Source organism: Fringilla coelebs (genome assembly GCF_963513975.1).
Source record: "Fringilla coelebs genome assembly, chromosome: 18".
In the NCBI taxonomy this organism is placed as follows: Eukaryota; Metazoa; Chordata; class Aves; order Passeriformes; family Fringillidae; genus Fringilla; species Fringilla coelebs.
The window spans coordinates 3,259,693-3,274,145 of record NC_140044.1 but is presented as its reverse complement, the minus strand read 5'-3'; the positions used below and the strand labels follow the sequence as shown (position 1 = coordinate 3,274,145).

Sequence of the window (14,453 nt, the reverse complement as noted above, 5' to 3'; positions counted from 1 at the left end):
ACCGTTCCATGGGGAAGCTGATGCTCATTGATCTGCAGCCGGGAAAGCCAGGAAGGTCTGTGCAATCTTCCACCTACGCGGGAGAAGTGAATTCTGATGCATATAATGGAAATACACCTAAAAGAAAAACAAACACCCCAAAACCCAGGCTGAATGCCAGAAAAAAAACAAACTTCCCTAAAGTAAGGTCTTTGAAGGGACATCACAGAAACTTTATTGAAAATAAAAGTTGTAGGAACATCTGTTGCAGAGGTCGGTCGTGCATCCTCACAGATGGGAGAGTAAATACACAGGCTCCAACTTTAACGAGTCTCTTCCCTGAGCCACAGAAAATACACTGGTCAGGGTCCACTGTTATGCCAACACATAAGATCAGCATGGGAGTGAGAGGACACACAGCCACTACTTCAGGATTGAAACATTCCAGAGATTCCTCCAGGCAGTAAGCTCCCAATCAGTGAGTTCAAAATCTGCTGTTCTGCTGCTCTGAGAGTCCAAACCCAGCACATTCCCTGAATCTACAGCATTTGAAAAGCAAGTAAATGGTAGGAAACACTCACCTAACCTACGATCTACAGAAACTCCCTGGGAAACTCCACCACCAGCAGCTGCAAACATTTCTTTTTGTCTGAGCTTCAGCAGAAGCTGCAGCAAGGACCTGTCTTCCAGTTATTGATCCTCTATAAGTATTCATGGAATTAAGCCAGTAAAATAGGATCTTACACAATCCATCATAATTAATATGCAAAATTATAATGAATTCCCTGTTTTAATGAGTTTTGTTTAAGGTGGCTGTTTGGTTTGGGTTTTTTTAAATAGTAAGCATATTTTTTTCCAACAAAATCAGTTTCACTGTAACCTATCCAAAAACTTAAGTTTTGCAAGGCTGTACCAAAAGCAGTTTCCAAACAGTTAAGCAAGAGTTAAGACTCCTTTCTGTTGTGGTTCATAAGAGCAAACCTTAAATCAATGCAATCTAGGCAGTGAACACAGCATTAAGGATAGATATCCAATTTTTAGCACATTCCAAACATCAGCAAGAGAAAAGCCAGTTCTTCCACATTATTTTCAGTTTCTAGAGAAAACTTGCAGTAAAAATAAATTTGCTATTACAGTGCTTTTAATACTGTCCTTTTGGCATGTAAATTATTTCTGTTAACAAGTTGCAGCTCATTTTTTGCACACTCACATGCATTTTAATTGAGAAACTGTGTACTAGCAACAGCTTTACAGGCCATTCCCACCAGGTGAGGAGACACAAATCCTTGGGAGTTGCTTTGGGAATGCTGTTCTGTTCTTTTGTAAGGAATCTGAGCTTCCATACAGGCTGAGAAGAATCCAGCACCCATGAAGAAGCCCCAGGCTGAGAGAGGGTCCCAGCTTTAGCTGCAGCAGCACACAGAGTTTTCCAGGGCTGGGCAGAAGCAAAGGCAGGAGGCCCAGGCAGCTCCTGGAACACCTGAGGAGGCAGCAGCTGCTGTGGCTTTTCTGGGCTTTCATTGCCCAAAGGCACGGACAGATCCCCTTTTGTGGGGATACTCCCACAAAGCACAGCATCAGGTTTGCTTGAACTGCTGACAGTTATTCAGACTGACTCAGAATAAGCCACACACCAGCAATTATGTAGAATCCAGCCTGTCCTGAGTTTTCTTCCTCAATAGATTCAAGCTTCAATAAATTCCACCCCAAGTTACATAGGACACTTGACATCTGAGTTTAACCTCATTAAAAATGCATTTCTTCATACAGAATTTGGGTAGAAAATAGGTAGACAGCGGGCATAACTCATGGGAAATAGCTCTTGACAATGCAAATGATATTGTGCTACAGAAAGTTACTTTTTAAAAAAAGATATTTCACATCACTGCCACTTTCATTTATTATGAAGAACAGAAACATGTTAACATCACAAAAGTATGTTTCAGTTTATAATTTAAATTAAAAAAAAAAGAATAATTGCCCAATTAGGTTGGAAGTGTTTTATTACTTCTTTGAAACCATCTGCCATGATAAAATGTCAAAAGCACCGGTCAAGACAGAAATAAATAACACGATCTCATGTTAGAGAGAAAGTTGCAAATACAGTATATTAAATTATAGCCATTTGCTGCTTCACACCAAGTGATGCAGCCAGCACGAGGGAGACAGTAGTTTTACTCACGATCATTGAAAGATCTATCACCAGAACAGGGGAGCTGCACACCCAACACAAGCCTCATTCTTCCTTTCACCAATTTACTTCATGAATTCCATGAAGAGCTTGAACTGGCAGTTTTGGTGGTTCAACATCCCCTTTCTCTAGAGGTAACAAGAGTGGTACAAAGCTTTTCATAAGCCCCACAAAAAGCCAAGGCTTTCATGTTTTTGCAGTCTTTGCTTTCAGGTCAATCCCTGAAAATGGTCAGTGTAAAGCTGCGTCTCAAGTCCTCTTTAGCACAGAGTAAAGAAACTCAGGGCAGGCAACAGTTGCAACTTGAGTATCATAGTGTTGTGAACCTGCACTTCTGGGGCTTGGAGCAGAGCAGCTCTGCAGGCCTATGGGGAGCACGTGTATCAGTCAGAAAATGAAGGAAGTTACAGTCCCTTTGGGGAAATAAAAAAACAACCAAACATATAAAAAGCAATATTAAAAATATTAAGACAAGGCCTCTATAATTGCACATCACTTCAGGCCTGAATTAAATTAAGAGTATTCTATTACTTATATGGTGCCTTAATTTCTGTTGTACGGCCTGCAGCAAAGTTCTCCACTGAAAAAAGCAGTGAAAACCCCAAATTCTCCACTGAAGGCCTTGTAACATGTCACTTGAATGACACCTCTCATGGTCAGTAAAAGACCACAAACATGTCCTCTCCCAGGAAGACATTTAAATGAGAATTTTCTGTCAGGGAAAATGGATGTAATATCTACCGTAGTGAAGCCACTCCTTATACAAACCCATATGGACAAATGCATTGTAAAATAAACAACTTATACAGCAGCTACAGCTTGAAACATCCAAGACTCACTGCATCAGGCCAGAGGGATTCTCTTTTTGGGTTTCTACTCCATTTTTTCAGCTTAACTTCACTGCTTTAATGTAATGTCTGTACTTTAACTAAAAAAATAATGCATGAAAAAAATATATGATCATCCCAATGAAGGAAAATCATTCCCATGATTACTCAAGCTCAGAAAATTTTTTAATTAACTAAACATGTTAAATTATGCCAGTGATTACATCTTGTTATTTACAAGATCAAGTACCACTGATTCTTAGTAATGGTGCAGTATCTAAATTAAGATCACAGGGGTTGGATTATGTTCTGATTGCTAAAAGCCTTCCTTTTTAGCTGCCTATCCAGTTCTTTGGAGTTTTTGAGTCTGGAAGAATGGGCATTCAATCAAACAATTTTGTGTCTCAACAAATTTTACATTAAGATCAATTTTTGACATCCAGTCCCATTGAACCAGTAACATGGTTTAAATTTGAAACCTGTAACAATTATGACATAAGAATATAGAAGACAACACATTTTTGTTCACAGTAACACACTAATTACTGTAGTCACTGGTTAACTTCAATTTTTAATTATTCTTAAGTACTGTGTTTCAAAATACCTCTGCATAGAGCACCAAATTTTTTTGTGTGGGAGCATCAAATTTCCTGACATTTTCCATATAATCCTTACAAACACCTCACAGACCACCAAACTTGTACTTTGAAGAATTCTACAGAAACATTGCACAGACGTTGCACCACAAGGGCTCGTACATTCAAAGGCAGCTTTCTGGAGTGCAGGTCCATCCATTCACATTGGGAAAAAAGTTCACAGAAACTCCAAAAATGAGAAAATGAAGCGAAACCTAGTGTGACTTTACACCAATAAGAACAACGATAAGGACAATTACTATAACAAACAAAATTAAAATAACGAGCATCTTCCGATTCTTCTTTTGATATTGCTCTGCCTGTAAAACAGAGAGGAAAGAGTTAATAATTAGATTTCTGCAAGGCTGAAGTACAGACTCTTGTTTAGTGGAAGTGAAGTCCATGTGTTTCAAATTGTTCTTTGGTAACCTGACATCTCATACAATGTAGATTGCAGGCAATTCCCACACAGTGACTCTGATCTGCACCAGAAGCTTCAGGGAAGGTAAATGAACACTGAAGTCACATCCACCCATGTTAATTTAAAGACTCCATTTGCTGAGATAAGATTCCTGTATCATGTTTGAAGGACATTAAAATTCACAGCAAAATTTCTTTTTTAATAGGCACATTTGTTGCGCCTGGTCAGCTGTGCATTTTCATTTCATTTCAATTAGAACGGAAAGCTTTATTTTTGAGTTGGTGCTCAAGTTTTCTATTCATTCCTTCCTTCTTCTTACCGTAACTCATCCCTCTCCTCCTTTTTGCAGGGGAATTAATAGGACATAACATAGAGGAAACTCTCCAAAAGCCAAATTAAAGTCTATTAATAGAAGCTAAACAAAACAAAGCTTGTATTTTGTTTTTAATTAATAAGCCTTCAAAATGAAACCAAAACAAAATAACCACAAAACTCTGATCTGCTGAGATAAATGTTTTTAAAACTTTTCAGGTGTTCATAGCAAAACTGCACATTAGAGCAAAAGGTTGGACCTAACATCTAACAAGTGTTAGATGGTATGAGAAAACATTAATAATTATTCTTTCTGCTCACATGATTGAGATAATGTTTTCAAACTAAAATCTGCAGTGAGATACCCAATAACCAGCCCTATTCCCAAGTGCCTGGCTTTTCAAAGCAGACAGGTCCCACCAGGTCAGCAATATAAATATCAAAGCACATTGGTTGGATGCCCAGAAAGTCTTTGAAGAAATCAACTCGAGGCATCAAGCATGACATTACCAGAAGTTACATGGGAAGCTCCTCTTACAGTACAGCTGGACATTTCGTACTGTACAGAAGGAATTTCTAAAAGGGACAATGTCCAACTGAAAATTGACTGATAACTTAATAGCTATTTAATTAGAAAAGCTTGTTAGATATGCAAAATGGCTTAAGTACTCAATCAGCTTACCTTATGCAGTTGTTTTAGACCCTCTTCAGTTTTCATACATGACTGTTCAATATTATAGTCAATTCTATCTAGAACTGTTCCCTAAATAAAATGGAGAAAACAAGCACCAAATTGAACCTAAATGACCTTCATAAAGCAAATGTTATCATAAGCAGCAGAGTAATTAACAACACTCACAGCAAACAGCTCATGAGCTATGTAAACAATGAACTTTTACAGAACTAGTTGGGACTTCATTAAGCAAATTTCTTGCTCAGTTCCTAATAGCAGCTCTGTCACCATCTCACATCACATCCCTTACAAACATCTTAATTCCAGACCAGGTGCTTTTGGCTGACAAATTCAACATAAACTGATCTCTGGGAGAAATAACCAAGTAAACTTTGGCTTTCTATGTTTTTTGGTTTTTAAGTCTAACCCACATTATGAGTTGAATCTCTATTAATTTATTTTCATTAACTCAACTTGTGGCAGATTTCAAACAGAGGAAACCGGAGCATGAAGAAGCAAATTAGGAAAAGTGAGTCTGGAAGCCTTCACACTACATGGAATGTCCCATTTCTCACTAACACTGTGCTGTCCATGTACCTGTTCTACTATCATTGCTCCCAGGTCCCTAAATATCTCGTTGAGATCAGAGATTGACTGCACAATCTGACGGATTTCTCGTTCCCTCTCTTCCACCATTAGCGTGTTTTGCTCCACCAATGCCAATTGGTCATCTGTAAAACCCTGTTGAAACAGAAGATTTACATGTTGAACTAATATTAATGGCATGGAAATAATTAAAAGCATAAAAAGATTTCATTACTCAGATATTTACAATCTGAGAAGAGAAAATGCAATTAATATTGAATTTGTGTAATAACATCTTAACTTACTCTATCATAAAGTGTATCATCCTCCCCATCATCCATCAGTGGGACTGAGGTGTCAAAGAAGTGTTTGGACCTTTCTTCTCTATTCTTCATACCTGTAAATGACAAACCATGTTTGAGAATAATATTTAAGCACACTATAATCAGGGTAAGGTCTGAAGCACCGGACAGAAAAGCACAAAAAAGAAAATCTGTGTAGTAAATTACATAAATCACAATATTTAAATTTTAACTGTCAGGCTTACTATTTAAGAAAAGCATAACAAATTCAACCAGACTTGTAAGACTAATTAAATTAGTGATTTTTAAGTTGATATGTTCCATGAAGTTAAAAAATTTAGGAAGGTTAAGAGCCTTAAAGTGTGATCACTCCAGGGTATTTTGTAACAAATTCTCTTGGGAACAATCCTTGTCTGAACTGTGATCATCAGTTCCACCTGTGCCATTTATACCATAGGAGGAGGAAATATCAATGTTAAATTTAAAAATACAGTTTTTGTGTGTTTCTTTCAAGATTTAAAAAATCTGTTTCAGCTTAAAACAGAATAGAACAAAATTTTACTTTTAAACAGAAATTATTCCACTTCCAGTCTGTTTATGGATACAGAATTTTAAATTATCACAGACTAGCTCTTAAGCTTTATCTATCACAGCCTGCCACCTGCAGTAGGTATCATGGCTGAAGACCAGTGGCTGCTTCACCAGCAGTGAAGCAGTGTAACAGATGCAGCTCTGCAAACCCCAATTTGAGAAGCAAAATGCATTAAGATTGTGGATGGATGAAATATGGTTTTGTTGATATGCTCAACTATGACATTTCTTCTTTAGCAACAAGAAAAAGAAGTAGAACAAAGCTGTTTGAACATGGGCTGTGAATCACAAGCTCTCCAATTCCAGCCTGTAGTTAGTCCTCTGTGCATCACTTAACCCTTCTGTGCTTCAGTTTCCCCAACCAAGAGAACAAGCACAGCTCAGTGAGTGCTTTCCACAGAAGGAGCCCCTGCATTACTGTTCCCCTCTTATGCTTACGTTTGAGATAGTCAGACTGTGCATGCCTAAAGTTGGTGGAGAGGTCCTGAAGGGCCTGTGCTAAGGAAGACACCACATTCCTGAGAACACGTGCTTCTTGCTCTGTGCAAGTACGTGACCTGCTCTGCAACACCTGCACTGCTCTCTGACACCTGTGGAATAACTGAGAGAACAATTCCATCAGTGTAAAATCATACAGCAGCACACACTGTAAACAGCACATTGCAAAAGTGCCACATTGAAGACTAATATTTTGATTTCTACATTTTTTAAAGTAATTTTTTAATTTGCCCCGTGCAATGTTTGAAAAGACATGGAAACAGAACATAAATGAACAAATAACTTTGAGCTAACAAAGCAGCAGAGTAACACAACTCCCTCTGACCAAAGACATTTGCTTCGTTATAATTAGCTGGACTGCAAGCCTCAGAATAGGCATCTGCAGATACAGATTTCTCTGAGATAACTCTAAATTTGATTTGATAATCTCCCAATGCTGTTCCAAGTAGAAAATTAAACAGGTAAGGAAAAGATCAGGGAGGCTTAAGTGATTTGTTGGGAAGTTCAGAGTGGAGCCCAGGACTTCTGTCTCACTCCAACACTGATCACAAAATAAATCCTTTGCTCAGAGCAAACCACTGCCTCATCCTAATGCATTAAAGATGTGCCAAACTGGAGGTTTAGGACCCAAAGCCCTCTGTACCTGTGTGATCTCCTGGGTTGTTATTTCTATTGCCCGCTCCTCTTCACTGCTGTCATCCAGTGTGGGTCTGTTTAGATGTTTATCATGAAGACTGGCTAATTCTTTCATCTTCTGTTTAACCCTGGCAATATCATACTGAATCTAAAACAGAAAGCCCAACAGGAAGAAAGGGAATTAATTCATGCTTCAGGGGAAAAAGGTTCTGACAAATGTTAGACAAAAATCACTGAGAGCAATCTGTAACATAAAAGGCAGGCCAAATATTATTAAAAGCCACATAAAAAGCTGACTATGAAACTGATAGTCTTAATAGACATTGAGTTTGCTACTCTTTTAAATCTATTCATTAATCTTAGACAAGACTGCTGCTTTCAAATGTGCTTCATTAAGTTAGAATAATATTTTTATAATTATACAGCATCCCAGCTAGAAGATTTAGCCAACTTCCAAAAAAATAAATTCAGGTCACACCTTTAACTCTGTCAGAAATTGAATAGCCTCAACTCAACAGTAGAAGTTAAATGCCATATTTTCAACCAAGTAATTAAAGATAAATCTGTAAGGATGATTATACTGTAAAAGGAAACTAAGCACCTTTCTGCACAATGGGTTCTGTCCATACAAACTGATGAGCCAACATGTGTTCTGAGTGTACATTGAAAAAAAAGGATTTTCTGAAAGTCAAGAATAGCTTCACATTCCAAATACTGGAAAAGGTTTTTAATTAGATGCTTCCAGAATCATTCCCTTTCATTTGTCCAAATATTTCCAAAATTTGCAAGGTATCTAGACTGAAGAGACAGAAAAATTCTCCTGCTAGAAAACAATAATATTTCCTGTTTTCAAACACTGAACTGCTCATCTCCACCATTTTAGGGTCTATTCAACTGGACCCCTCAGCAGCTTCAAACAAAAATTCCAACTAAAATTCTTACTTGAATCTTTTTTCTGCTACGAAACTGACAGAATGGGAGTGACAACAGTAACAAATCCCCCCATGGGGAGTCACTGGATGTGCCAGGGCACAGTACCCACCTCGTCTGCCCCATCCACCCATTTGGGAGGGAGGCGCTTGGTGACGCCGATGGCAGCCTCGGGATCCAGGCTGATCCCCGACACCAGGGCCATGCGGTCATCAGCCAGCTGCACAGGGAAAAGAGACAGCCAATTAGCTGGTGCTAATTACAGCCCAACCCTTGAGCACCAGAAAAAGTGCATCTATGCCATCCCATAGAAATTAACCTCAGAGATGTGTTTGCTCATGGTCAAACATCTGGTCTCCTGGTTTGGCTCTCTCTGCTAATGACCCACACCCTCCCTCTTCTGCAGCATCTGAAAGCTTAGAGTTACTCTTAGAATAAATTCTTAGCAAATTTCCCAGGAGGAAAGGTGGTATTACAGTGAGAATTCAAGTAATTCTCATGTTGGTGCATTTCTATCAGACAACAATTCACAGCCAATGTTGCAGCACAGTTTATATTTGGCTTGGCAAGTTTGAAAACTGCATTTGGGAAAATCTCATAAAAAACATTTATTATAACTGCTTGTTCTCAAACAATGTTATTCTGAAGAACAAACACTCTTGCAAACTGACATGCAACTCAAATGGTTAAATTACTTACTTAGTGATAATTAAATTGTGCTAAACACAATAAGCCAAGGGAGTACTGCAGATGATCATCAATAATACCAATTACAACATTAACTAATTGCTTGGGAAAGCTTTCATACAAACACTTCCCCTCCTAGTTTCTCCCAAATTTGTAGTTTTCCTTTATCAGGCCTGGAAAGTTTTGTGGCTCCCTACCTCATCCCTTTTTAAAAAACAATCCCCCTTCCTTCCTGAGCAACTCTTTCTTGAAAGCAATTTCTTTATTCCTTATTTCCTGATCAATAAAGTTTGCATAATTTATGCACAGCATGAAGAATAGTTAATGGCTTCACTGTGCAAAGTCACTCTACCTCACATGCACACAATAAGTCAGACTGGTTCATACATTTATCTATTTATAATATAACATCACAAAATGCTTGATTTCCCTATGCAGCCTGTCCTTCTACTGTGCAAAGACATTTCATCCTATACAATGAAATTCTATAAACTAGCAGAATAAAAAAGGGCTATTTTAGCTCAGTGATGTAGGCTTGGTGCACCATGGCAGAATAAAATGTGAAAAACAATACCTCATCCAGCTCCTGAAGTGATTTGTGGATCCCATCAGCCCCATCCAGTTAGAGACAGCAAAAGATAAAAGGGAAAAAAGAGACATAGGACAGATATAGGGCATGGTCAGTTGAGAAAATACTGATTTATTTTTAAAGCATGATGGTTTACCAAGAACAAACAAACTGGCTTTTAAGACATGGTTAATCAATAAATACATCATGATATTGCATTTTAAGTCAGCATTTTGCTTAATACACCAACTTTAAAAAAAAACATTTCAGTTCCTTGGTAAACAGCAAGAACACAAGAGATCAAGTGCAGAGCTTGGTTTGTTTTACAAAGTAATTGCACAGTGAAGTTTCTAAATGCTGAAGTGTCAGGCAGAAAACCTGCAATAGAATCCAGTGAAGAATGACAGCAAGGGCAGTCTGACTGCAGCACTCAGCATCCACTGGGTTTGGTTATGATTGAGGGGGCACAGAGGAGCTTTTGTAGGACATTTATTGACAAGCTCCCCAGTTCTCACAGGATCAAAGACAGCAAAGGACAAAATGCAGAAGCAAATGTTCAGTCACTTCTGTACACACTTGAGCTGTGCTCTGCTTTCAGGGAACATCAACCCTGCAGGGATCTGAAAAAATACACAAGGACACGAATCTGCACCTTCTGTTCATCAGTCCTTGCACTGGGGAGGGGATGTGTGACCAAAAGGATATTTCACTCCAAGATTAACAAAGTCAGACCTAAAACTGGACAGAATCCTTGTGGTTTGACAAAGCAGCAGCAGCAGCAGCTGATGATCTCTTAGGAGATTCCCCAAGCTTTTGGAACAGGACTCCACTGTTAAAGGTGCTGCTTTGATTGTCTGCGTTTAGGAATGCAATTCTTGACAGAATTCTCACAGCACAGGATTTCTCAAGGGGAAAGCTAGAGATGAACTCAGGGAAGCTGAAGTGCTGTGGGCTGGAATTTACCACCCTGGCCTGGTGGCACTCAGCAGCTCTGCCTGGGGGCACCACCCCAGGGAAACCTACCACTGTGACAGCAGCAGGCAGCTAAGCCATGAGAGACAACCAGCTCACAGAGACCGCCACACTTCTGGCTGAAACTGATCACCTGTGGGACTCTGAAATGCTCACAGGGCCAGAAATGGCTCCTTTCACCCCCTGCACACATGGACAGCTCCCAGTCTTTGAGAGCCTCCTCTGCACTTGAGTGAGCAGCCCAGCAAAAACCTTCAATTAATGTTAACAAACACTGCAAATAAATATTTGATGCAGGTGCTCAATGTTATTGCACTGGCTGCTGAGTAAAGTGCAGTTTCATTGCTCAGGAGCAGTGAGTTCAAAATATTTTGGAATATTTTTCTAGGTGATATTTTTAAAATATAAAACTTTTTTTTTTTAATATTCACTTTTTCTAGGTGATATTTTAAAAAACCCAAGGATCTACAGAAGTGACATTAAAAAAATGAACAAGGACTAAATGCAGAGGCAAAGTACACATGTAAAATACAAATTACTGTTGACATTTCCTGTTCTGCAAATGCAATTTAATACACAGCTTATTAGACATAGGTGTAATAAAGTTAGCAATGAACAAAGACCATTGCCAGCAACAGGAAGCACTGCTTTTCCCAACAAAAATCATTAATGTAAGGCTATTTAGAGTGATGAGACTGCCAGCAGATATTTACTGGTGGTTGTGACAAATAAATGATGAGTTTAAACAAGAAGTGTGAAAACCTGAGCAGAGCTGAGCTGCCAAGCAGCCCATCACAGCCTGACTAGCTCAAAACCTAGAACAATTACAGAAACTCCTCTGAACCAGTCACTTTTGGTAGTTTCTGTAAAGAGGAGTTACACTAGAATCTAGAATCCCCTTTCTCACAGATGTGATTGAGTACTATTTGTATTTAGGGATAAATAAAAAGGGCAATGAACATCAGAGCAACTCATGGAGAAATTTAAGCAATGGGACTAAACTACACCAGTGTATTTAACAGTGCCCACAGGGAGGTGAATAGAAGAGTTCTGCTGTATGAATTTACTTCTTTTTGGAGGTAAGGAGGCATCAAACCCCTCCTGCCAATGCCACCACGAAGCTGTCACAACAGTCACTGATTTATTATGCACGGACCGAGCAGCACACACAGACCTCTTCTATTCCTTTAACGTGAAGGAGTGGGAAATCAGGAACCACCGGGGTGGGGAGGAAGGTCGGGGAGGGGGGGGGTTTGAGGAGAGGGTTCGGAGGAAGGGGGAACCGGGGCAGGGCGGGGCACGGCCCGGCCCGGCAGCCCGGGGCGCGGCGAGTACAGAAGGATGAAGGGAGGAGACTCACCGCAGCAGCCATGCTACGTGAATTCAGAGGGCTGGAGGAGCCGAAACTACTCACTTGCTCGGCCAGCAGCTGCCGGCTCTGCACCGCGTTGTTCCGCAACAACAAGAACGCGTCCGTGAGACGCCGGGTGGCCATGGCCCCCCGCCCCGCCGGGCCCGAGCCCGGCCCGGGGCCCGCGGCAGACGCGGCGGCCGCCCCTCAGAGGGTCGGGGCGGAGACCCGTCAGAGGGCCGTGAGCGGGAGCGCTCAGAGGGCCGGGGCCGGGACGCCCCTGGGCGGGACCGGGACCCCCCAGCCCGGGTCCCCGCGGCCGCCGGGCGCCGCCATCGCCCCGGCCCGCACCGGCACTTCCGCGTTGTGCAGCGCCCGCCGCCTTCCGGCCGCCCTCCCGCCCGCGCCGCTCCGCCCGGCGCTGCCGCCGCGACAACACGGTTCCGGCGCTCCGGGGGCCGGGACAGCTACACCCGTGTCCGTGTGCATGTCCGTGTGCGTGTCCATCCCCGTGTGCGTGTCCGTGTCCGTGTCCGTGTTCATCCCCATGCCCGTGTTCATCCCCATGTGCGTGTTCATCCCCGTGTCCGTGTCCGTGTCCGTGTCCATCCCCATGTCCGTGTTCATCCCCATGTGCGTGTTCATCCCCGGGTCCGTGTTCATCCCCGTGTCCGTGTCCGTGTTCATCCCCGTGTCCGTGTTCATGTCCATCCCCACGGCCATCTTCATATTCTTCTCCAGTCCATCCCCTTTCCACCCCCATGTCCATCCCCACGTCCTTCCCCCTGTCCACGTCCCATCCATCCCCAGGTCCATCTCCAGTCCAGCCCTTCATCCATCCCCATGTCCATGCCCAAATCCCATTTGGGTTTTTCCTTCTGAGTCCCTCCCACCCCGTCCTTGCCATTCCCTTCACTTCCAGTCAATTTTCTGTTTTTCAAACAATGACAAGTGGCTTTTTTTCCCCCCCTCGATTCCCAACAATCCACGATGTTCCCTGAAAGCGAACAAGCCATTTAAAACGACAGTTTGGTGTTTGACTTTTCAGAAGAGACTTTTCAGCCTGGTGACTAAAAGGACTTTTCCCAGCTGCTCTGTCAGTCCCGGTGTGGGGCAGATGTGCCAGGAGGCTTGGCTCCCTCCAGTGCATCCCAAGCCTTTATTCCAGGGGACAGCTGACACATCCCCATGGGGACAGCAGTGGCCCCTGCCCAGCACTGCCCACGGACCAGGAGGAGACTCCAGGCTCAAACCCTCCCGAGAGGCTCCCAGAGCAGGCAGCATTTCCACAGTGCTGGAACAGGGACTGTAATCACAACCATGGTTGCTGGAAATGTTATCTCGTTTTATTGAACAGCGTGGGCAAACTTGTACCGTGAAAAACAGGGGGGGAAAATTCCCTCTGCTAATTTAAGATATTTGGGGAGTTTTCTTGAGCAGCCCTTCTGCCTCAGCGGGAGAGACCTGAAACTTGGAATTTAGCGAGGAAATAAGCTCCAGCCACGCAAGGCCTAACGCACACAGCTCATTCTTCGTGGTCTGCTGAAATCTGCTTTCGCTTTGGCTGCCTGACAGAGCCTTTAAAAATATATGTATGTGCTTCATTTCTTCATGCTAATTTTTAATCTACTGTAACAATTTTTATACTATGAGAACAGCTAATGACCTTCCTGCCTTCTCTTGGCGCTGCTGCTGTGGCTGGAGGTCAAGAGAAATTTCTCCTGCCATTAGTGGTCTCACCATGATCTTCTAGAAAAAACCTTTTGGAATATCTCATTTGGATGGAGAACATGAACCCAGTAAGAACCCCAGTGTGCTGGAAGTTGGTACACAGCAGCAATTAGCATATTTTGCTTTCTGATTTTTGCCAAATTAAAAGAAGTTTTGGATGTTGGGCAGGCTTGGAATTTGTGCAGGGGCTATAAAAGTATTTGGGACTTGTACACAGAGGGATAAAACTCTGCAAGGAATGGGTCCAGACTTGGTGAATAACCACTTCAAAGTGGATATTAGGAATAAGCAGAGGGAGTGGAAGGAATGGAAAAAAGGATTAATCAAAGAAAACTACGTCTTAGGAAGTGTGGGCATAAAGGGAAAGGTGCCAGAAGGAAAGCTAAGGTAGATCTAGCAAAGGAAATTAAAACAAATAGCAAAATGTTCTTCAGGCATACATAGCAGGGGAGGAAGGAGGGGGAGAGGTGGTGAAAGGGGGGGAGGCAGGACACAAATGAATGTATAATATGTAGTGGAAATGTACACAGAGGAAATGAATGCATGGAGACAAAAATTACCTCA

At 41.7% G+C, this 14,453-nt stretch overlaps 1 protein-coding gene across 2 annotated transcripts; it reads right to left on the bottom strand.

The window, feature by feature from the left end:
* Positions 1-1,964: 1,964 nt before the first annotated feature.
* On the bottom strand, positions 1,965-12,509 carry STX16 (syntaxin 16). 2 transcript variants are annotated; one of them, XM_084217739.1, is made up of 9 exons: positions 12,168-12,509; positions 9,842-9,853; positions 8,693-8,800; positions 7,658-7,798; positions 6,955-7,117; positions 5,929-6,020; positions 5,636-5,779; positions 5,048-5,128; positions 1,965-3,952 (listed from the first exon to the last, which is right to left on the bottom strand). In XM_084217739.1, the coding sequence occupies exons 1-9, from the start codon at positions 12,300-12,302 to the stop codon at positions 3,848-3,850; spliced, it is 981 nt and encodes a 326-aa protein (XP_084073865.1). In that variant the 5' UTR covers positions 12,303-12,509; the 3' UTR covers positions 1,965-3,847. The 2 variants fall into 2 exon arrangements, with proteins under 2 accessions (XP_084073865.1, XP_084073864.1); XM_084217738.1 differs by lacking the exon at positions 9,842-9,853 and having other exon boundaries at positions 12,222-12,509.
* Positions 12,510-14,453: the final 1,944 nt, after the last annotated feature.